Source organism: Rhineura floridana, chromosome 1, assembly GCF_030035675.1.
Source record: "Rhineura floridana isolate rRhiFlo1 chromosome 1, rRhiFlo1.hap2, whole genome shotgun sequence".
Lineage (NCBI taxonomy): Eukaryota > Metazoa > Chordata > Lepidosauria > Squamata > Rhineuridae > Rhineura > Rhineura floridana.
The window spans coordinates 88,588,274-88,613,799 of record NC_084480.1 but is presented as its reverse complement, the minus strand read 5'-3'; the positions used below and the strand labels follow the sequence as shown (position 1 = coordinate 88,613,799).

The 25,526-nt window shown below is 39.5% G+C and overlaps 1 protein-coding gene across 1 annotated transcript; it reads right to left on the bottom strand.

Moving 5' to 3' along the window:
- DIRAS2 (DIRAS family GTPase 2) lies at positions 1–25,526 on the bottom strand. The gene is made up of 2 exons (XM_061625916.1): positions 25,241–25,526; positions 1–6,284 (listed from the first exon to the last, which is right to left on the bottom strand). The coding sequence occupies exon 2, from the start codon at positions 6,243–6,245 to the stop codon at positions 5,646–5,648; it is 600 nt and encodes a 199-aa protein (XP_061481900.1). The 5' UTR covers positions 6,246–6,284; positions 25,241–25,526; the 3' UTR covers positions 1–5,645.

Genomic DNA, 25,526 nt, shown 5'->3' with positions numbered 1-25,526 from the left:
TTTGTAATTTAAAATGTTTATTTTGTATATCTTACATACAGAATTTCACAGGAAACATAGAAACATGTAGGCACAAATTACATGATAACGGTGGTTGAATAAAGTATTGGATAATGAAATTGCAACAGTAAATACATCTGAATGCTAACTATATATCTTAGCTTATGCACTTATATAAAAGTCATGCTTTGTGAACAGCATATTTATCCATATTATGTTTCATGATGCTGAAATTTCTTGAAAGTTTTAAACATGTCATCTTTTGTGTGTGAGCATTTTCAAACATCTCATGTCTATTAGCATCACAATTGGAAATAAGCCACAAAACAGAATAATGCTGTATAACTAATTTTTACCTAAGAGTTTCCTTCATCTATCAAAAAAATCCTTATACCAGTAATAGCAAAACAAATATTTTGATAAACACACATATATGTAAAATCTATTATAAATTACAAGGACAACAGAAGGGTATAACATAAAATATATCCTCCTTAGAATTACTGCTCCAGGGATAAATATTGCTTCTATACTAGCCCTGCACTTACAAATGCAAGGCCATAAAACATAATCATGGCTTATTATATTATGAGAGCAAGATCAACAAGGACAAAAAAAGCTATTATCCTCACATGTAAGTTATTTTCTAAAAACACATAGTTTGGCAGAGCCTTATATGCCTGAAATTTAGCTTGTACTAGGCAAGTTAGATATTTAAATTTTATTCTTTAGATTTCATTGGTGCAAATGGATTAGGACTGCAATCACTGACAGCATTTGGGAATTAGACAAACCAAACACATTATATAATATATACTGCAGTGATGTTAAGAAGGAGTTGTAACAGCTTTCTCTTTGGGATTCTGTGCATTTGTAAAATAATTATATTACTGGCTGTTCTGGGATGAAGATATACCACAGATTTGCTCTTAGTTACATACTCTTCAATATTTTGATGATGAAAATTAGGGGCATGTTTGTAACACCCCAATTCTCACAGCAAGGATCACTGTCCAAAACCCTCACCTCTGCATATTGCTGAACACTCTACCTTCTGGCTGCATATCACCTGTTTGAAGCCAATTTAAAACAAGGCAAGTATTTGTTCATTTGGTTAAAGATATGGTAGAAAAACATAATTGTCCTACAATAAGTTATCAACAGTTCAAAATACACTTCCATTGCTGCCCTGCGTGAATTGGCAGGCTTTGCACAGCATGATTCTTTAGAGTTCATATGTACCCATTGCCATTAAATAACATGCATGTGTTCCTGCTGCAAATAAAACTTCTTAAGAGTTTTATGTTAATATTTGATTGTATGATGGAGTTGAATTTAGGAATTGTTGTTTCTTTCATTGGTTGTTTGGTTACAAATTTGTCAGCGCCCTTGAGTTTCTTTGGAAAGTTAAGTGGGTAGAAAAAATCAAAATAAATAAATGAAACAGAGACCCTGGGACAAGAAGAACAACTCACATGAAAAGCATCCTGCTGAAGCACTGAGTGGAGGCCCACAGAGAGCTACATGTAGATCCCCCTGCAGTTCTGACATCTTTCACAAGTTAACCCTTAGGTTCCTATTCAAGATGCCCATTCACTGCATGTAAGCAAATGCCATATATAGCCTGTGATTTTAACATCCAGCTACAAGATATTCCAAATAATATTTATTTCTTTTGGTTTGTCACTTTCCTTAATGGAGTTCCAAATGGAAAAAAGCACTGGCTTAGAGACAGAACAAACCAATTATGTGGCTGAATTATTGCCCAGCTAAATGCTGTTGGATTTTCTGACAGAATGGCGTTCCAGCCTTGCATGGGGGCATGTTTGCCGCCGCCGCCGCCCCACTCTTTAGAAGACTCGGGAATATTCCCAAAGATTTTGAGTGGGGTCAGGTGGGGTTTATAGAACCAATAGGAAGAAGGGCCGAGTGGGGTTTAAAAGCCCGCTCCTCCCTTGGGACTTGCCTCTTTTGCCTTGCGGCACCCACCCTCACTCCCTTTTCATTATGGGCTTTGCTAGTCGCCAGTTGGGGCTGAGTAGGAATTTCAGAATCCCTTTCATTTTGCCTACTCCATACTGCTTGGTTGATTCACTTGGCCTTGGGGGAGGTTGAGGTTGTCTCGCTTTGGCTGGCATGGAATTCGAGCAGGTGAGGAAGCAGGGGGTAAAAAACAGGAGACTGAGGCATTTTGGTGAAGGGCACTCACTAGGGAACCATCAGTGCTGAAAGTCTGGTGGGGATCTGGTGAGTGTCCTTGTGGGACCAACTTGCGCATCATGGTGAACGCCTGTACGGCAGGGCCAGGCTGTGGAGGTTGGAACCACATACCTGGCTCTACTAGCAAGGAGGGACTAGTTCTCTCACATCCTTGACTGGTGGGTTACAGTCTGCGGTGACTGACATGCCCCGAGGACTGCAGGGAATATTCTCTCACAGTTAGGTTTGTCCTCACCTGCCTGAAGTGGTTTGAATCCGGTTAATTGGCAGAAATTGGCTAAGGTTTAATTATTTGTTATATTTTAATAAATATAACATTATTCCATTTTGGTGTCACAAGTCTTCTTTGGTGTGGTGGCAAAGAGACCTCACTCAGTATTAAACTATACAAATAACCTGCTCATGCTTGCAAATAGTTTAAAAATGTCTGTTTCTAAGAGCCATCCTGATTCAGTGAAATCAAAGGGGAAATCAAATATGAGAAGTAATCTTGCTTTTGATGTGATGACATTGGGAACATTCTTTTTGTGAAGAAACCAGGGATGGAAAGATTTGTCAATTTCAGTTCTCTCAGTTTCTCATTTTTCCAATATGAAATTTAGTTCTCCATATTTCTGCAGCAATTGGCTTTTTTAAAAAAAATTATTCATGAAAATTCTTCAGCATTTTAGTGTGAATTTCTCCTAATAAACACATTTTTGTAGGCAGTTTTGATAATTGTACACATTTTGCAAGCAATTTCTTGTCATATAATCCATTTTTATATCTTATTTTCACTCATATATTCATTTTTATTTACCCTTTCCGCTAACATATGCATTGTAAACATAGTTTGTTTGGTGAACTGTATTGCAAAATTCAAATAAGAGCAAATTTCAAAGGATAGCTGTGTTTCGGTTCTCATATTATTTCAGAAAGTGTGAATTTGATGGATTTGGCTTGAAATGTGTACTGAATTGAATTTCTCACCCATCCCTAGAAGAAACACATAGGGCTGTATCCAGTGGTTTCCTTCCTTAGGACAGAAGGAAGAAACCCACTGGATACTACCCATACATTCTAAGTGTGATGGAAGAAGTTTCAATAGACTTTGCTGCCCTGAAAACAAATGCTTCAGATTGCAGCAAATGGGTGTTGAAACCAATTCCACTACTCTTTAGAACATAGCAGTAATCCTCTATAGACATTTAACCTTGAACAAATGCACATAGGAGAAAGGGCAGCAGTGGACTCCACCACAATGTATTTTGTGATTGTGTGAACATCAGAAAAGAGGCTGAGCACATATAAACATACACACATATGTTCTCTTCAGGTGTTCAAATTAAGGTTGGGCCAAACTCTACCCCAGGTTCGTGAAAATATTTTCCCTTATGAAAATAGGAGCTGATTTTCTGCTGCTGTCTGGGAGGGTGTGTGTGGAAAGAGAGAATTTCCTTCAGACTATTTACTGCTTATTTTACTGGGTCTCACCAGCAAACACGGCTGGCAACAAGTTGTGGAGAAAGCCTTAAACAACTTCCCTCTCGCCATATTTCCCATAATGCCTTGGAAACAATAGGATGTGACATAACATTGATCCCAAGACACTCTGGGAATAGTGGCTAGCAGGAAGCTGCAAAGAAAGGCCTTTCCCTGTTGTGTTTTTTTTTAACAATTCATTTTGCTACCACCCAACAAATGATTGAAAAGTAATGTTTGACATTTTTGGTGCAGGTCTAGTTCATGTGTGTAGGTCAGGGGTGGAACCTGCTGCTATAATGTCACACCCTCCCCACACATTTGTTCCATCAAGGTCAAATATCTGCAAAGGGCTTCAGTCTTCACTTTCGGTATATCAGTCATTAAGTCTCTCCTTTCTTCTTCTGTCTGGAGGATGGAAGGTAAATAGGCATGACCTGTGGTCTTATATTGCAGATGCTTGTCTGCAATTTCCCCTGTATTCAAGTAAGAGGCTGCTGGGATGAAAGGGTTCACAGCATTGAAGTCTTTGTGAACAGTATGTATTCAAAAGGGGACAATGCATTTAAGTAGCTTTTTCATGACATTTAAATTGTAACATGCATAGACACTTAATTGCATTTTCCAGCTTTTGATATTCACACTTGCCAATATGTTAATATGTTCTGCTTCAAAGTAGCTCATTCTCCTTGCAATGCAGTTTTTAGAGTTTTTTAAAAAACTGTTTTGACTCATGTAGCATTAGTATGTACTCCCACGCAGAGGTTTCATTTGGTGTATTCAAGATCTGCAAATCATACTAGGTCCATAGATTGCCCATCCTGAACCTACACCTGTCTACATTTGAGGTACAGACAATCCTGTGCTACTCCCTGATGCCACAACCAACATTTGGGAAGGTTTAGTTTGGAAACCTTGTGTCTCATCATATTTTTCTTTTCCCAGGGGCTGCTCCTATTAGCTTCTTGGAGAGTGACAGCAAATTTTTCTGTCTTCAGACAAAATATCCAATTTTTCATTGTCAAACTGATGTTTGCTATGAATAAAAATTAGAGAAAAATTTTCCAAGTACGTTATACTAATTCAGCTGATACCCATAAGAACTATAAGCTGTTGGATAACAGCATGTCATTATTCTCATTCTGTATTATAAAATAAAAATAAAGAAATATTTATAGCAAGCTGGGTTTTACAGAAACTTGTCCTTCGAATTTCACCATTTGGTCAAAAATGTTTCCTCTCCCCTTGCATCCTCATACTGGATGACTTTCATGCTATCCTGCACTGCTAATCAGCAACATTTGAACTATTTGCAAAGGGGAGGGAGTCTGATTATGCTTTCAGTGGAACAGAAAAATATTTGGTGCTGCATGAAGTCACTGAGGCCTGTGAATACAACCAGCAGTTCCTCTGGTGCACTAGGCAAATCACAAAGTTAAGAAACACCCCCTTTAGTTCAAACGTTGTTCATCAGCATCATAAGGGATGTGTGTAAGAGGAATAGAGCACAAAATAGCATAAAAGAAGCAACTTGCAATCCAGGAAAGACATTTTAACTTAATCCTAAATTTAGTTATACGTCCAAATATATTTTTGTAAATAAATACATATTTCATAATTTTCAATATAGCATGACCATAAATCTTAAAATTATTAATCCCCAGTCTTTACATGGTGGTGACAATAACTGGTGGGAGTTCTTAGTTATGGATGTTTCATTTTCTATTATCTTGAAATTAGGTATTGCCATTTGTTGTTTGAACTATTTTTGTTGTTAATGTCTAATTTATAAAAGGATTGAGAGGGCTGTAGTACTATCACTCCATACAACTCCTTAATTCTGGTATATTTTCAAAATAGCTATTAATAAAACAGTCTCACATGTTTTGCCTTTGTGTACAGGTCTAAAATGTGGTACAGTTAGAAGAATGAGTCTAGATGATTGCTCCGAGATAATGCTATTTTCACATAATGACACATTTGCCTTTCAGCTTCTCTTTCCTTTTCTGTTGCTTGCTTTTTTTGCCATCAATCTGTAAACTCACAGTCCTGCGTTTTTCCAAGTTCAGCAGCTCTTGGAACAACTCCTTCACATTGTGATTCATCTTGGCAGAGGTCTCCATAAAGGCACACTTCCATTTTTTGGCCATGGCTTCTCCATCACTGGTCTGCACCTCTCGGTTGTGGTCTTCATCATTCTTGTTCCCTACAAGCATGATTGGGATGCTGTCTATGTCCCCTTTGATCTGACATATCTGTTCATAGATAGGTTTGAGTTCCTCCAAGGACTGCCTGCTGGTGACAGAATAGACCAAAATGAAAGCATGTCCTTTGGAAATAGACAAACGCTGCATGGCAGGAAACTGATGACTCCCTGTTGTGTCGGTAATCTGCAAAGTGCATATGCTCTTATCACAGCTGATCACCTGCCTGTAGGTGTCTTCAATTGTAGGGATGTAACTGTCTCTGAAAGTGCCTTTAACAAACCTTAGGACCAGTGAACTCTTTCCAACTCCTCCTGCTCCAAACACTACCACCCTGTAATCGTTGCTTTGTTCAGGCATATTTTTCAAGGTATGTGATGCTCAATGAGGAATGAAAACCTGTGGGGGGAACAATATAAACCATATATTAACATGTGGAGAAATGGTTCACAAGAAATTCAGGATGAAAGAAATGAGAAGCACTTGCTGCTATGTTATTGCACATACGAATGAGAGATATCATTTCATCTCAGCTTTAAATTTCCATCTTTCAATCCAAAACAGATCAATAAATTAATATAAATCACTGTGGCTGTATGTTTACAGGACTCATATGAAGTAGAAGTGATCATCGTTGACCAAATTCTCACAGACAGAAGTAGACATCTTTTGAATGTTAAGGTGACAAAGCAGAACTTGCAGAAAATAGAAACAGCCCCTTCAAACAGCTATTGAGGATTGAGGACTATTACGCCTGCCTAAACCGTGCATGTTTGTACAAATGGAAAATGGTTTACAAAACCCTGATTTTATCCAAAGCACTATACTCCTGTTAGCCTGATTCCATTGCTGTACAATATTCTGATCCTTCATGAAAATGGAAATGGACTGCCTTCAAGTCAATTCCAACTTATGGCGACTCTATGAATAAGGTTTTCATTGTAAGTGGTATTCAGAGGTGGTTTACCATTGCCTTCCTCTGAGGCTAAGAGGCAGTTACTGGCCCAAGGTCACCCAGTGAGCTTTATGGCTGTGTGGGGATTTGAACCCTGGTCTCCCAGGTCATACTCCAGCACTCTAACCACTACACCACACTGGCTTCATAATAGTTATTATTTCCATGTGTGGTTGTTACCTTATGTTACTGTTGCTTTCCATTTTTTTTTTTAAAAAAGCAGGGCTATATGACAGGATATCAGTCTGGTTTTAAGGCCAGTTTTGTGATCTTAAACCCAGTCACACTACTGGGAGGTAGGGGTAGTATAACCCTGTTGTAATAACTCTTGGACCTCTCACCTGCTTTCAGTACTATTAACCATAGTGTCCTTCTGGACCATTTGGCTAGGATAGACCAGAGACCACTAGATGGTGGTCCTGGAGGACTGCTGCTCTGCCCTATATCACATGCCACAAGTATAAGAATATACATTAAGCAAGGATTTAAAAAATGATAGGAGAAGGATTCTGTGAGCATGCCTGTTGAACATACACCAAACCACTCAAGGCTTTTGTAGAACCACTCTTAACAGCATGCTCACAAAACACCAGTTGGTTTGAGAACCAAGCAGGGTTGTCTGAAGCCATCCCTACCCTACTTCCCAGAAGCATCCCAGAAAACAACCAAAGGGCAAAACAATATAATTACAAAAATAAATATATATTTAGAACATTAAAAAATCTAAAAACATTGGAGGAAAAACAGCTACATACCCTCACAGCTAATATTGGTGCTGGAACAGTGTCTTTCAGCCATCAAGTGCCTTTAAGTTCCTCGTGAATGTTAATGAGGGAAACCAATCAATTTCACCAGGGATGGTATACCATAAATGGGGAACTGTCCCTGAGAAAGCCCTGTTACAAATCAGCACAAGCCTGGCAGCACCCAGCAGCAGCACTACCAACAAGGCCTCCCCTGTTTCAGATGATACTGAGCTCTATATCTGCATACCATCTGAACCAGCACCTCAGCTGTGGAATTCCCTTCCCCTAGAGGCGTGGATGGCTATGTCCATAATGAGCTTCTTTCACCTAGTCAAAACTGTTCACCCTGAACAGAACAGAACTATGTATGTGTTCATCCAGGCTTATGGTGAAGTAAGCTGCTATAAATCATCATGGGATAGTAATTTGCTATAATACTGAAATTGTAGTATTGTTATTGTGTTGATTTTGTGATATTTTATCTACTTTACTGTTTAAATCAGGGCTGGGGAACCTCTGGTCCAAATGTGGCTGCCAGACCTCCTCATTTGGCCTAGTCATATGTGATGTCAGGTGTAGACACATGGCTAGATTGGCTGCTTGTGCAGCCAATCCCTACAACAAGAAGGATTGAACTCCCCACACATTAGCCAAGGCATGGGAAATTCAATCCTGCTTGGTACAGGTATGTGAGAGTTCTGCAAGGAACTGCAAGGCTGCAATCCAATACACACTTACCTGGGAATAAGTCCCACTGAACCCAATGGAGCTTACTTCTGAGTAGACATGTACTGGATTGCAGCCTTACTTACCCAAACTCTGCAAAAAGCAAGACTGGACTCCCTGCACATCAGCTGATATGTGAGGAGTTAAATCCTGCTTGGTCATTATCTCCCACACACACACACACACCTTTGCAGGCTAACTGTGACATGTCCACCCACCTATCAATCACCTGACATCATTATTCCCCAGCCCTGGTTTTAAAATTATATTAACAGAGAGATTTTGTTGACTACATTGGAAACAACTCTGTGGCAAAAAGTGGTATTTAAATGTTGAAAATAAATCTGCTGGCCTCTTTTGGAAGCAAAATGCCAGAATAGATGGACCCTTAATTTGATGCAGCAAAAATCTTTTGCTCTTATATACAAATGGGTATAATACTCTTTTTAGGAATTATATTCTGTACATTTCCCATTCTTCTCCACTCCCTTCATTTTTTTATTTTCATTCTGATAAATACTTTCATGGACTGAATATTCTTGATTCAATGACATTTTTATTGTTCTAGGTAGTTCATCAAACAAATACTAACACAGAGAAATAAGCCATTTATCAAGACCAGTTTGTATTTGCCTCTTTATGGGGGTGATGACATAAGGCTGCTTTTTCAGGCTTAGCGAGGTACACAATGCACACTGTTGGTAGTACTAAATTCTGTAAAACCAAACAAATTTGGTAATGAATAATAACTGATGACAGATTTTAGGAACTCACCTATCTTACTCAGGATTGTGGTTAGCTGCATGTGTGGGAGATGATATGCTCACTCCTCCTTCCTTTAATATGTTTCCTAGTTTCAAACATGTTCTAATTGAGTTTATGATATCCAGTAGTGGTTGGCGGTGCAATGTGGGTGGTGCAGCTTTGTTTGCCTGGCTTCCCAAGGGCAAGCATCAGTGCTAGTTACCAAGAGGGGAAGGGGGGCAGACAGTGGGGAGCTCAGTGCAGTAGAGGCTATCATTATTCCCATTCATAAAAAAGGGGACGTTCAAGACCCTTCTAATTACCGTCCGATTAGTCTCCTTTCCATAATTGGAAAGCTATACGCCTCTTATTTGAAAACAAAACTTCAGCTATGGTTGGATGACCAAAATATTCTGGGAATAGAGCAAGTAGGATTTTGGAAAGGTTTCTCCACTCTAAATCACTGTATAATCCTGCAACATCTAGCTGAAAAATACAACAAACATAACAGTCCCGGGCTCCATGCTGCCTTCATAGACTTAAAGGCCACTTTTGATTCCATACCAAGGGACAAACTTTGGCATAAATTAATAAACACCACTATAGATAGAAGACTTCTTTTTCTGATTTATAAATTGCACCAGAATACTTCCATCCGCGTATGCTGTGGTAAAGATGGGGGCCTCTCAAACCCCATACACACATTTTTGGGGGTGAGACAAGGCTGCATTCTAGCCCCTCTCCTTTTTAATTTATATCTTAATGACCTGGCAGATCACTGCCTTGCCAACAACTTCCATATTCCTAAAATTGCTTCCACACCCTGCCCGTTACTACTTTATGCAGACGACGCCGTCCTACTATCCTTCACGAAGATTGGCCTTACCCGTATGATAAAGGTGTTTATGTCCTATTGCAATGACAATCAACTAGTCATTAATTTTGAAAAAAACAAAATTTTAGTTTTCATTAACAGCAAAACTCTCCCTGTCTGGACGATTAATGGTCACCAAATAGCACAAGTTGCCTATTACAAATATTTGGGCTTAACTTTTCACGCCTCACTGAGCTGGTCTACTCATATACGGGCAACAGTAATGAAAGCAAGGCACTCCATTAAGACCTTACTTCGTTTTTTCCATCATAAAGGCGGACGCTTCGTCCCAGCTCTGATTAAAATATTTTCATACAAGATTATCCCCCAACTCTTATATGGCGCCCCTGTTTGGATAAATTCCTTAGGTTCCTCTGTTGAAACCATACTTTTCATTTTCCTCCGTTGTCTTCTAGCCATGCCCCGTTGTGTCCCTTCAGCAGCCTTAAGACTTGAATGCGGGTTGTCCTCTTTGGAATGTCGAGCATGGATCATGACTTTTAATTTTTGGGCAAAAACGTCATTTAATCTTCCCCAAGGCCTTTTAGCTTCATTCTGGAATGACCCTTACCCCTCTTCCTGGCTAATAACCATAGAAGCCAAATTGCAGAAAATTGGCCTCTCTAAAGTCTATCTGGCCTCCCTGTCCCATAATGATGCAATTACACAGATTTGTACTCGGCTTATGGACATTGACTTTCAAAACTCAATTGCCAATGCTTCCAAAACATGTTCCCCATTGTTCCTAAACTTACCCCTTGTATCTGGTAAACTCGCCCCCTATTTGTATTTTCTCACTACACCCAAACTACGTTTAGTCTTCACAAAAGCCAGGTACAATGCCCTAAATTCAGCAGTAATGGAAGGGAGATTTCGACGAATTCCGTATGAACACCGTTTTTGACCTTGCGGATGCGCCCAGATAAAAACTCTTACCCATTCCATTTTGGTCTGCCCGTTATACTCACAAATTCGAGCTAAATTCCTCAACTCCATACTGATGACCCAGAAACTTAAAAATTCTACCCCCGAAGACACGATTGCTTACCTTCTTGCAGGCTCCGACAAAGACATCACCATACAAGTTGCTAAATTTGTCTTTGCCGCTCAATCAATATGCGCTTCCTTTTAATGTCTGCTTTATGAATTATGTTTCCGTTTTGTATTATATGTTGTTGTTTTTTCTATTTTGTACCATGCTTTTGGGTCATTGACCGCAATTTTAATAAATCGAAATCAGTGCAGTATGGGCATGGCAGCAGAGCCAATCTGTGCCCACATCAAGCTCCTGCCGCCTTGCCCCTTCCCCTCTCAGTAACTGGCAGCAACATTTGGCATTGGGAAATCAGGTGAGCCTATGCCACCCCAACTGCTACTCTAGATATCTGTTTAAAGCAAAGCACATATCATCATGTTTGCTGTAATAAACCTTATGTTATGTAACAGCCCTAAAAACATACACTATGATATGAAAAGGGGTCTGGTGTTGTGTTGTCATTTTAGCAGGACTTGGAAAACTTTCACCCTAGGTATGTTTTTGAAATTCTGTGCTAAATCCACCCTCCCCCCAGTTTTGGAGATGTGAATTACATGGTCTTGTTTCTGCAGAAGAATCAGTGTGTTAGAAATTCCATAGTTTTTATTTCTGAATGTTGTACAGTGTATTGTGAATGTGCAGTTTCCTATGCTTCTCAGTTTTCAGTTCAGTTGTCTCTTTCCCCACCTCTACATTAAGAACTTCACTAGAAAAGACAATAATGCTGGGAAAAAGAGAAGGGAGTAGAAAAAGAAGACGACCAAACAAGAGATGGATTGGTTCCATAAAAGATGCAACAGACCTGAACAGGGTGGTTTACAACAGATACTACTGGAGGTCACTGATTCACAGGGTCGCCATAAGCCAAAATCAACTTGAAGGCACGTAACAAACACAACAACATTAAGAACATAACATAAGAAGAGCTCTTTTGGATCAGTCCAAAGGTTATCCAGTCCATCATCCTGTTTCCTACAGTGGTCAACAAGCAGGACATGAGGGTAGTAGTCTTTCCCTGCTCATGTTCCCCAAATCCCACTGTGTACATTGAAAAAGCACTGCAAAAAAGCCTGTGTGTGTCGATTCACCACCATAAAAATGCAAATTTGATTGGATTCTATGTACAGTTGTGCACATGTATGCATCAGTAAAACACCACCACACAAAGTGAAAAATGTTATGGACATAGCAAGAGTGCCCTTTTTGCAGCATTATCTCCATGCGCACCTGCAGTAAGGCAGAAGGGGGCAGGCAACATGAATTTAAAATGAAGAAACTTGACATGGTAGCAGACTACACATGCTTCAATTCTGTAATTAATTTTAGAAAGAAAAATCAGAGCGTGGGAATAGAACAATTGGAACAGAGCAATAAAGTAATGGAATGAGAGAAATCCTTTCATCCCTACTTTTCAGATAAGAATTATTTGTCTCTAGCCTTCCTCTGAAAAGCTGAACATTCTGGGCCTGAAGCAAAATGGATAGTAAAAGCCAATATACTGCCTAGTTGAGCCATTAGAATGGGACTATATCTCAGCATATTATGGAGAAACAGGGATGGCATTATAGTTTTTCATATCCAGTAGAAGTGTGAACTCCCAGGAGTTTAATATTAAAGATGAGTGGGCTTAGAAATGCTAGGAGAGAATATAAGAAAAGGCTTTAGAAGGCGAAGAGATAGTAGGCGTATAGTTCGTGTCACAATGCAGCCTACAGGAAGAAACAAGAGAGGAAAAAGTTAGAAGGAAATTTTCCCCAGAGGATAACACTGACTGTTAAATCTATAAGACAGCTGCTAACTAGGACTATGGTTCAGACAGAGCAGGAAAGAGGACTAATAATGTTGTAATCGTGATTACAGCTAAAAGAACAAGGCAGATGGGACAGAGCATCTTCAAAGCTTGCCAAAATAGGTTCCAAATAGCACAAAAGCCAAAGGGTTTACAGTGTTATGATGAAGTAAAATGGGGCAAAAATGGAAATGAACATACAAATATCTCATTATCCAGGTCCAACTGCATTTTCCAAGGCTAACAAGGCTACTGATTTAACTAAAGACCAAGGTGGGTCTTTGTTCATGTGCTCTCTATGCCTTGTTAAGCATTTTGCTATCACATTTTCAGACATTTATTTGTCAAAAGATGTGCTCCTGCTTAAAACAAGACAATTATGCAAATACCTTTTCTATGCCAATAGTAAAACCACTCTATTGGGTAGCAGCATTGTAAGAGCCTAATCCCACCTGTTCCCTGTCAGTGGCCCAAAACTGGGTTCTCTAGTCTGAAAGCAGGGGTGGAGAACCTTTTTGGCTCCTTATTAGGATCTGTCTTGCAGGCCCAAATCCCTTGTGCTTCCCTTTTAAGGGCACAATCCAACTTGCATTTATGCTGGAGTGAAGAGAATTGGATGTGGCAGATCTCCAACTGAGCTGGGCTGGATCCTGGCTCAGCTGGGCCAGCCCAGCTGAACTGAGAACTAGCCAGCTTAGCCAAGACCAGCACAAATGGAGCTGGTGTAAATTGGCATAAGCCCCAAAGAAGGGGCGTATCAGGAGCAGAGCTTGGAAAAGTTACTTTTTTAAACTACAACTCCCATCAGCCTCAGCCAGCATGGCCACTGGATTGGGCTGATGGGAGTTGTAGTTGAAAAATGTAACTTTTCCAAGCTCTGGTCAGGAGCATGTCAGGGGAAGGGCCAAGGTGAGGGGACTTAGGCCACATCCAACTCATGTTCGGAGTGTTCATGCAGATCCCAATCTGGGCAAAAGTTATGCCAGGAAAAAGGTTGGTCTATGAAAATAACCACAATAGAAGTCAATAGACACAGCTTACTCCCTGGTAGGAGTATTTGGAAGAGCAGGCTTTTACTTTCTGGTCCCTGTGCACAGCTCCCAGCCAAGCTGGCATTCAGCCAACCCAGAGCTCTTGAATGGCAACTGGATGCAGCAGAACTTTATGCCGGCTTCTCTTGCACCAGCACAATTTATGCCAGCTTCTCCTGAGTTGCATTGTTCTTTCAGTCTCATATTTTAATTGCTAATGGTTCACTTGCCAAAAAAGACCCCACAACCAATGGGGGCAAGGAGCAATCTTGCCCAGCACCCTAATAGTTAGAAAGATTAATGAGATTAATAAAAGCAAAAGCAAAAAGCAGATGCCATTTTTTTCATTTGAAAGAAAGAGTATTTCAGTTTAAATGTCCCAAATTCAGTACTTGATCTGTTAGGGCCTGTAGGATTCCAAAGAGAAGTTGAGAAGTAAGGTTGCAACATCATGTCAATTAATCAATTATGTGAATTGATTAAAAACGTACATAACTGAAAATTGCCCCCAATTATGTGGGAAACCCATTTTGAATTTTTAAAAATAAAACTATTTATACAAACCACAGATGGCATGTGCCATTTTTGAAGACACATCCAGTCTTCTCTCAAAGACCCCTCTTAAATGCCTGCTGCACTCCATACATTCATCATTTAAAAACAGAGTATACTTTTTTGCACATGCAAATACAGGCAGATGCAGTCAATCAGTTAGATCTCATAGAATCATAGAACTGGAAGGGAACTCATAGATCATCTAGTCCAGCCTTTCCCAACTAGTAGGCCACCAGATGTTGTTGGACCACAACTCCCATCACCCTCAGCCAGCATTGCCAATGGTCAGGAAAGATGGGAATTGTGGTCCAACAGCATCTGGTGGCCCACTAGTTGGGAAAGGCTGATCTAGTCCAACCCCTGCTGTTGCACGATGATAGGTGACCATCCAGCCGATGCTAAAAACATCTAACACAGTTCACCATCATCTGAGTCAGTCTGTTCTACTGTCAAACAGCTTGTATCATCAGAACATTCTTCCTAATATTTAGTTGGACATGATTAATCAATTACAATTTCTTTAATTGAGTATATCCCAAATAAGAACATAAAATTGGCTGGTGAGATCAGACCAAAAACCAAACTTGTTCAGCATTTTATCCCTATAGGTGGTCAGTAATATGCACAGGAAGGGGAGGCATTTCCTGTGCCCAATCACCTAATGTTAATAGTATGATAGCTCCAGTTTGAATTGTAGTTCCATTTTTGCTATTATGGCTAATTACTAGACTTATTGTCCACCTAACTGTCTAATTCTTTAGAAAACATATGTGCTAGTTACCATGAGTACATCTTGTGGCAACCCCATAAGTTAATTATATGGTTTTCGAAGAAATACTTTCTTTTGTTTATTCCAAGCTATGACTAAGTTCATAGTTCTAGTGTGAGAAAATAGAGAATAATTCTTTAGATACATTGTTAAATTTCATGTCTCTCAATGAATCTCCTAGTTACCAGTGAAAGCTGGCAAGGTTTTGCATTTGCTCCACACAAGAGTCACTTTTAGTCTAAGCTAATACATATTCTTGACATGGAGAACAATGCGGATTTAGACTCGCAGTGTATAGCCTCTGCTACAAATACAAATTGTTTTCACTTTTATAGGCTCTGATAGGGAAGATAAGAGCACTAATGTATTGGCAAAATATGGCACACAAGGTTTTTTTAAAAAAAAATCACTATAATGGAGAATTCACATAAGTGAACACAAAAAATGGTTAAATAATTCCTCTAATGAAATGTTTAATTACAGCCCCTGAGCAGGCTGATTTTAAAGAAATGATTAAATTCTTCTCATTGGTTTCTGTGTTTGCATGCAAGAGGGAATTGTACATGGTTACATTTTTGAAGCATGATTAACCTATGAAAACAATCAGGGTGTTCTTTAGGATCAGTTTATCCCAGTGCTTGAAAAGTTCATTTTTAAAGGAACTAGTTCAAGTTCAAGTTCATCCTATCCCAAAAGAAACTAGTTCAAGTTCATCCTTTTACAAAACTTGTGTGGTTCAAGTGCATCCAAATGAATGTTTTAGTTCATAATAAAACAATTCAATACAATGCAAAACAATAATTTAAAAAAGAATTCGATATACAATAAAAACAATGCATTAAAAACAATGTTAACACAATTACAGTAGCCAGGAATCATTTAAGAATTTGCTTTGATGTCACCACATAAACAAATCTGGCTTGGTATATGACAGTGTTACACTTATTAGGAAAAAGAAAAGGGTTGATTTAATTCAAAAATAATGTTGGAAGAATGGCTGATTGAGCAGCTGAATGGGGCTGCAAATACCATACTTTTGATGTGCAACTAGACATAAGCAAGAGAGGTTCTGGCTTTTGGATCTTTTGTCCTTTTAATATAAAATAACGGCTCTGCATGTTCATCAGAATTTCAGACAGGATGATTAATAATTTTAAAAGAGTTTTCTGAAGCGTTTTAAGTACAGTACTCCAGACCAAGTCAAGTCACACCAAATTTAGCTATAAAGTACAAGATGACTGATGCAATGAAAATTCTCCATTTCATTTTCTTACTGAGCAAACAAAAATTCTTACCCCTTTTCTGTTCAATACTGTAATTTCCTTGATAAGCCCCCAACCAGTTGCCTTCCTTTCTTTCTTTCTTTCTTTCTTTCTTTCTTTCTTTCTTTCTTTCTTTCTTTCTTTCTGACTAGTTGCCTTAGAAAGCAATCCAACTGATGGAAAGCTCCACAGGATCCTCCTCCCCTTCAGGAGCCACCAGCCTGGCTAAATGCCGGCTCCATTGGGAGCCCGCACACGAGCTGGCTGGAAAGCTCCAGCCCTGGCCAACAGGCTTCTTGAGGAGTAAGTGCTCCCCGTAGGCCTAAGTGGGATTTTAAATTTTTTCAGAGGGGTTCAAAGGGGGATTGGAACCTGGGGGAGGAGTCTGAATGTAAGAAGGATCTCGCGTAAGTTCCCCCCCATGGCTCCTCCCTCACCATGCCCTCCTGAATCCCCCATTTTCAGGCCTTCCACCAGCTTTTGCCAGGCCTCCATCCACTGGGCTGGCCATCCCTAGCAGACCCCTGGTGGTGCTGGGAGCCTCCTAGGGGAGCCACATCCCTGCTGCTGTAGAGGGCTGCTGCTGGCAAAGACCAGCACAGCAAGGAGCCTCCCAGCACTGCTGGGGATCAGAGGCATCCAGCTCACCCCAGCCCAGCAGAAGAGTGAGTTGGATTGCTCCCTTAGTTGTATGCTGGTAGACAAGGTGATTTCATGAGCCATTTTACAAACATGAGAATTTACTAATCTTTCCCAAGTTTTTTAAGTATCCTGAGCTGATGGACAATTTGATAGTGGAGAATAGGAAGTACCACTGTTTACAGGAATGATTATAATACATCAGAAAAGGTGATGTCATGCTCTTTAGCACAAACATATAGGTACATCTGTTGCATTATATACTCACATGAGGAATTTTAAAGCAACAGGATTCTTCTGCTTTGACAATCATTTCAGTTGTGCTGAATAACTAGTCTGTTTGAGATTTCTACAGACAGTTTCTAACAGATTTTGCCCAGTGCTGTGGTTTAAAAGAACATACATTCCCTAGTTTCATTGCATCAATGGTTTCTTTTCTTTCTTTCTTTTTAATGGCATGATATTCAGGTCAATTTTTGCATTTAGATTTTAGGATCCTTGCTTAGTAATCTCAGTATGTAGATAACAGACTTACTATAGACTACTTTTAAATTCTTAAAGAAAAGAACATGGTTAATAATTAGCTTTCCTAAAGATGTATCCAAACAATAGCTTCCTGTATTTTGGGGTGGAGGTCATTATGCTTCTGTCCAGACTTAGAATTGTCTGGAAGTGCACTTAAGGGTCACTGGAGAAATGCCATGTGTTAGGAGATTTTAGCCCCATGTATTATTTTTAAATAGATAACCAAACCTATAACCAAGAGAGTGCAAGACAATCCAGATAGTGGACATGAGGACTGTAGTTCATAGTATACCTGGAATTTGCAAGGATTTTTACTTGTTTTGATACAAGTTCCTACATTTCAAAAAATGTAGACTAGAAGCAAAATGGGCATACAAATCTTTTGGCAATGTTTGCAAAGTGGGGTCATAGTATATTCAACAATGATATGGATACAGAAGAGCAATACTCACAAATGCACATGATTCTGAACTGGAATGAACTGCAAACACTCTATATAGGCTAAAATTTTCAAAATAATTTCAATAAAATTGAGATCAAATAAGTGGAAGAAAGCAACTAATAAATTTAATAAGGATTAATGTAAAATGTTACAATAGAATAGAAGAACCCAATAGGTGCAGTGTTGGTCTATGACATTGTGTTTCCTGGAGCACAGTCTAAATATCCTTCCTTGCTAGGGCCAATTATTTTTTAATGGTCCTGCTGCTGAACCAATTAAAAAGCAGTTCCTTTATCTGTCTCCCTCACAGTACTGCCTACAACAGGTTGCTTTACGTTGCTACCATGGTAAAACTGGCCAGCAATGAGTGACTGTTCTGATTGAACAATTCAGAGTTTCCTCAAAGGATAGATCAAGGACATCAAGGTTTTAAATGAGAGGGAGGGAGATTTCTGGACAATCTCCCCCAGTGGTTTCATGAGGATGCTGCTTTGGAATTTTTCTAAATATTAAGTGGTTTATAAATAATCAGTAAGTAAAAGTAGCTCAGGGATAAGAATCTTGTGGGACAGCAAAGGCTAAAACATCATGCAGGTGCCCCCCAGCACCACCTTCTGCAATCTATCCTCCAGGAAATACCAAATCTACTGTAATCCAGGTCCCCAAGTCCTGCCCCAGCCAGGTGATCTGACAACACAGCATGCTCATTTGTATTAAAAGCTACTGAGAGGTCCTGCAGAACTAAAAGTGGCCCACTTCACCTGCGCAGGTCATGATATAAATCTCCACCAGGATGACCAAGGGTGTTTCAGTCCCAAAACTAGGAAGGCAAGCTGACTGAAAGGGTTTAAGATATTGCATGTCATTCAGGAAATCCAGGAGTTGGGTCACCATCACATGTTCAAGCACCTTGCCCGAGAATGGAATAATAGATACTGAGTGGTAAATATTCAGTACAGTGGGATTTTAAAATAAAAAATCTAGACACTGCTGCTTTTAAACTAAACAGTACAGCTCCCTCTCTCAGGGAAACATCAGTCACCCTTTCTACCCACTTAGTCAGTCTTTTGTGACAGTCAAGGGGTAGCCAACCTCACACTTACAACAACTCTGTCCAGAAACTTGGCTTGCATCATCTATCATTCCAGAGCTATTTCAAATCCATTCAACTAAGAATTTTAAACATAGATATGCATCTACACAAAAGACACCCACCCCACCCCAATCCAATCCAAGTCCAGGTGCACTCCTCATACATGATGTACTCCCTCAAAGCTCAATAGAACCTCATTTCTGTCTCCAAGTGGTGCAGACTCTGGACTTATTTATTTCATCAATTTATGGACCGCTTAATTACAGTTGTCTCCAAGCAGTGATCAAGAAGCTCAATACAATGAAAGTAAAAATGAGTTAAAACTATAAAATCTGAATTCAGTAAAAATGTCTGCTGAAATTTTTAGAAAAACTTCAACAGTGGTGCCAGATGTTCAACAGGAAGCGTGCCTGTCTGATCTCAGCTGAAAGGCAAGCCCATAAAATTTGGCCCATGATACTGAATGCATAACTCCTAGTGGATATGAGCCATGCATTCGAGCTATGGGGGACCACTAACAGTGACTATCCCTCGAAGATCTTACTGGTATTACAGGGAGTAGGCTCTTTAAATTGTAATGTGTAGGGCTTCACTTATTTCAAAATGTGGTCAGCTAGCCCTGCTGCATTTGGGGACCCTCCTGCTCATTCTGCCAAGTGGGGCCCTGGACTTTGACCCCAAAGACATGCCCTGATGGCACCACTATTGTTTCCCCAATTTATGCTTCCAAATGGAAAGTCCTGCATACACCTCCCATATTACCATACATCCCTCCATCTCTGCACTATATAAGTAACTGATGCTCCAGAATATGATTAGGTTGCCCAATGCCCAGAAGGATGATAGATCTCCTATTCCCTGAAAGGACCCTTTGTGCTGCCTGCACATATTGTGCTACCAGAGCAAAGCCCAGAACGAGTCTGGTGGGAGAGCCAGGGAGGACAGAACAGTGGCTTTTGGCAGACCCAAGGACAATGGTTTTGGGTAAGGTGGGGAATGGAAACCCTTTTAAAATGGCCTAAAAATAGAGCTAAAATGCCCTTGTCTCTTGCTCTTCTTGCAACGGCCAGGCATCAGGGATTCTGAGAAATACTGGTTTCCCAGGCTATCCAAGTCATTAGTATGGACTGAGAGACCCTGGAAACTACATATATTAGAGCTCCTTGCACTCAGAATGCATGCTCCCACCCACCCCCGAATCCCAGACGAGGGGAGCCCTGTAGTTGTCCATACCAATAATACCAGAATATCTGGGGAAAGTACATTTCACATGGTCTCTGGTGCCTGGGACACTGCCAGTATAGCATTCCAGGCATCAAGGAGGGAACAGCAGGGCAGAATTCAACAGCTTTGTGGGAGAATGGGACAGGCATTCACATCCTGTCATACTCCAAATTATATTATAAACAACAGGATGTGGTCCAAATTTGGGCTTAGAAAAAAGGAAAGAATAATGTGACAAACTGTATCTATTGAAATTCTGTCTTCAATACTTTTCTTAAAATTGATAGGACTACATTTTCCTATTTTATTTATTTAATTTATGCCCCACTCTCCTGCTTTAAGGCTTGGAATGTTTTACATGAATTTACCGGACGTTTCTAATCCTGGCACTGAACAGGTACACACCTGCTTACCTTCTGGATTGGTAGCATCAGTGCTCCCTGACCAACCACTGGGCTAATACTGAACATTTGATCACTACTAAATTTGGTAGATTCATAAACAGCAGGGCTTTTTTAACATGTACCAAATGTTTTTTTTCTCTTTCAAACCTTCTACATCTTTGTTTGAAAATGCATTTAACCTGTTTATTTAACAGTATGCCTTTGTTGCAAGCCCTCTTATTTTTTAAAAACAGATTTATTATTATTATTATTATTAAAGTTGTAAATATGATATAGGCATCATAATTCTCAAAATGGAATCTTTTGTCTTTTCTGATAAATTGATTAATGTCCTGGCAAACTCCTGTTAATAGCAATGGATTCATTTGAAGAATTTAGAATAGGACTAATGCTTTGTAGTTATATGAGGTTCTGTCACTGAAATTATCATCATTTTCCAATGGCAAGTTTTAAGTTTTAAGTTCACTTCAACGGAGGAAAGTGAAGAAAACAATCATGTCATTCAGCAAGTCTCATTACTGCCTGGCATTGATTTTCAGTCAGAGCTGCTGAGCATTGGTGGAAAGAACCTTATGCAACCTGGAAATTGATGTGCTTCCACCCATGCTGTTGCTTTATGGAACATCCATCTTAAAAGGGGGGAAGGATGCTAGCTAGTATTCGCTAGTCATTCTGACACAAAGTCTCTTCCTGCAGCTTTAATGCATGTCTATTGGATTAAAGGATTTCAAGAATGTGCTGACAGCTTCCCAGTTAAGGAATCTAGAAGGTGGAATCTGGCATCTTTTCCCCAAATTTCACCAACACTTTATATTCCTTGGCTTCTGACTGAGGCATATCCCAGATGTACAGTACAGCATGTACAAGAAAACCAGAGTCCTCATTACATGATGATATTTTTTCCCAGGTTTACTTTATTATTATATATTTACTTCTTTTCTTCACAAGAGATTCAAGGGGTTTTTTTGAGGAATTATTTTTAAAATAATAATAATTATTATAATGATCATATGGTAACTCCGTTTAGATAAAACACCCCCGGGTTCTACTCATCAGAATAAGACCATTTCAGTCACCCTTGCACCAAAAGAAGCTGTATTGTGGTGCTAGAAACAGGTGTTTGACAATATTCTTGTCAGTTGCCTTGCTGATCCAACTGACTGTCATAGATTTTATGAAAGGCCAGGCATCGTTTGCTAATGTGTATTAACAATGTGAAGAAAATGGTATGGGCATTCAAGAGCCGTTACTAGCATGCCTGTGACTCCTTTTCCCACTGGTATTAAGCCACAGCATGAGGCTCTGTCTATCAAGCAATCCCACTATGAAACCTCCGTTTCCTTCAGTGGGGCTTCCACAAGTCCTGCATGCCTGCCACATTAAATTCAAAGGAGGTTACACAGCCATAGTACCTGGTGGGTTGTAGCCTTTGCCTACATGTATGTTGAAATGTTGTCCCCGCATATCCTGTGCATAGAACCCGAAATGTACAGAGTTTTCTTTTTTCTTTTTTTAACATTCAGAAAAATGGCTACATTTTATGAGGCATATTTAAAAAGGAAATAAATTGAATTTCAGAAATAGAAATTCAGTGTCATAAATAATCTCTCTGCAATACCATTCAACAAGAAAACATGGTTTTGAGAACAAAATTAATGGACTTTCAGTAGAAAACAAGTTCCGTATCATAAGATCCACCAAAGCTGAAGAGACTGGCATACTAGGAATACAGGCAACTATCTTATACCAGGTCAAACTATTTGTCCATAAAGCCCAGTATTACCTACTCTGGCAATGGTGCTACAGAGTCTTGGGCAGAGCCTTTCACATCACTTGCCACCTCATCATTTTAACTAGAGATGGCAATGAATGAGCCCTGGGATGTTCTGCATGCAGATCAGGTGCTTTACCACTGAGCTATGGCCCTTCTGCCAGTAACAGGCCATTGTGAAACCTTTAATTTATATAACATATCTGAGCACACGAAGTACAGAGAAAACTCACACATAGCCAAGGCTAAACATTTCCCAATACCTGTTGTATACATTTATACAGAATTACAGAGCTGGATGGGGCTCCCACGGATTCTCTAGGCTAGCCTATTATTCTATAAGACGATATTTCCACACATCTCAAGAGACAGTTGTCCACTGTTTTGTTTATATCTTAAAACCAAATGTTGGGGATACACAACAGAGGAAGGCCATTACTGTCATACTCTGAGCACACGGAGGCATCTGGCTGACAGATGATGGAAGCAGAATGCAGGCCTGGACACAGTGGCAGCTAGTGGCTCCATGTCAGTGGGACAGTGGAATCCACTCTGGGTTTTAGTTCAAGCAGTTTTAGTCCTCTTCAGAACCTTGGACAGTTCTTTGGAAATTTGGACTAAAACCTGGAGCAGATTCTACTGCCCCACTGACATGGAACCACCAGATGCCACTGCCTGGACAGCCCATGGTCTGACCAAGCTCCACAGTTCTTAAGCTCTTTTTGTGAATGTTTCTATGAAGGAAGATACTGCAACCACCCTAGACAGTTTATTCCATTGCTGGAATGTTCTCATAGTTATGAAGTTTTTCCAAGTTAATCTGTCTGTAATGTAAAGCCATTCCATTTTATGCTATTCTCAGTAGCCGTGTGTGTGTGTGTGTATGTGCAATTGCTCCCTGATCTTCTTCTGACGTTACCTGCAAACCAAGTATTGACTCCACCATTAAATAAACACAAATAAGAAGTAATAATGGCCACCACAGAAATCAAAAGACTTCTGCAGAGAGAGCAGTCTGGGGGGAAAAACCAAGCTGATTCACAAATGATTGTGTTTCATGCTGGGTTAAAAAAAATCTATGAAAGTTTCCCCCCCCCTTAAATAAGCATAAGAACATAAGAAGAGTCCTCCTGGATCAGTCCAAAGGCTCATCTAGTTAGGCACCCTGTTTTCCATATGGGCCAACTAGACACCTATGGGAGGCCGAGAAGCAGAATATGAGGGTAATAGCTTTCTCCGACTATTGTTTTTCACTGACTGGGATTCAGACTACTCTCAATTGATAGCCTTATCTTCTATGAACTTGTCTAACGCTCTTTTAAAGCTATGCAAGTTGGTGACCATCACTACATCTTGTGGGAGATAATTCCATACTTTAACTATACATTATGTGAAGAAGTACTTCATCTGTCCTGAAGCTTCCGACAGACAGCTTCATTGGATGGCCCTGAGTTTCTGGCATTATGAGGAAGAAAAAGCTACATCATACATAATTTTATGCACATCTAACTTGTTCCTCTTACTTGCCTCACAGAATAAGATTTTTTTTTCTTGAACCACAACAGACACTGCTTTCCAGGCAAATCATACCACATTCATAACTTGTGTGGAGCTAAATCTTATATAAAGCAGGGATACAAGAAAAGGTGCCAGGATGTGCTGAATTCAATTAGATAATAGTGAAACAATTATACCTTTCTTAACATAAAATACCATCAGTGTAATCATTTTCTCATTCATTTTACAGGACTATAACATCATCCCATCTTTACAAATGACACCCCATCTTTACAAATCATATTATATGCAGTGGCTTATATATCTTACGGATATGAGGAATGATTCATTCATTGAACCATTTTTTCTTGAAAATAAATCACACACACAAAATTAAATTCTGGCTGCAGTTCAGTGCATATATGGGAGTAAATCCCTTTGAATACAGAGCTGTTCTGAGTAGACACGCCAAATTTGTGCTGCAAATTGCAGAGCAGAATGGGATGCATAGTATCAGTCAGCCTGTTATTACTGTTATTTTAATGAGGCAAGGTTACTTCTGAAAACAGCCTCTGTGGATTTATGAGAAATAAACATAAATGTACATTTGTGTAAGTATGTACTTCTCAATTAAAAATAACTGTGTAAATATGCAAAAGTGTGAAAATGTTTTGTGAATCATAATCCTTTAAAATATTCTCCTCCGAGTTGTTGATTTTTAAAACTGTTGTTCTTTATTTTCTTCAGCTCTGATTTTTCAATCGGTTCTTAATGTTAATTTATTTGGGGCTAATGATTATTCAGGCTATTAAAAACAAGAGAACTGACCCACAAAAGGCACCCAATCCTTTTATTTAAAACTTACCAGCCTCCACTTGCTTACTCTTTGGTTTAGAATATATTCAGATTCATTTGACATGGTTTTATCTTTTTCAGAAACAGAAAAGGTACACGAGACAGAATGTAACCCCAAAAGGTAGCACATGAACATTTTGGAAGGTGCAGAGGTATAAAGTTCTCTCTCACCAGTATCCTCCTGTTTGCATTCCAAAATGTTTCTATCTGCTTAATTTCCTCCTCCCTCTTGTCAATTATTTCAAATCTTTTATTAATTGCATCCCTTTTCCAACATGCAAATAAGTCCAACCATTCCTCACACTTTCATTAGATTCAGATGAAAATTACAGCCTACAGTGTTCTAATGTATATCCTATTCATTATGGAGCATGCATTTATATAGAGTGCATTTAAAAAAAAAACTGAGAAGGCTTACCTGAGGAAAATAAATCTAGAGAAATATGCTTCAGTTTTTGCCTGTCATAGTAGCCGAGGTAGAGCCTTTCTACTGGGGCTGGTAGCTGACTGTATTTATTTCTACCAATCTTTATCTCAGCTCGTTTCCCTGCTCTTGCTTATGTCCAATTGGTGGCAGTTCTTCAGTGTTCCCTGCGTTGCCTGTGATTCAGTCACTCTGATGCTCACCCTCTCTGTTCCTCTTTGGATGCCTGGGCCGTGGCTAATGCTTGTGTCCCTTCAGTCACTCCCCCTCTCTCTTTCTC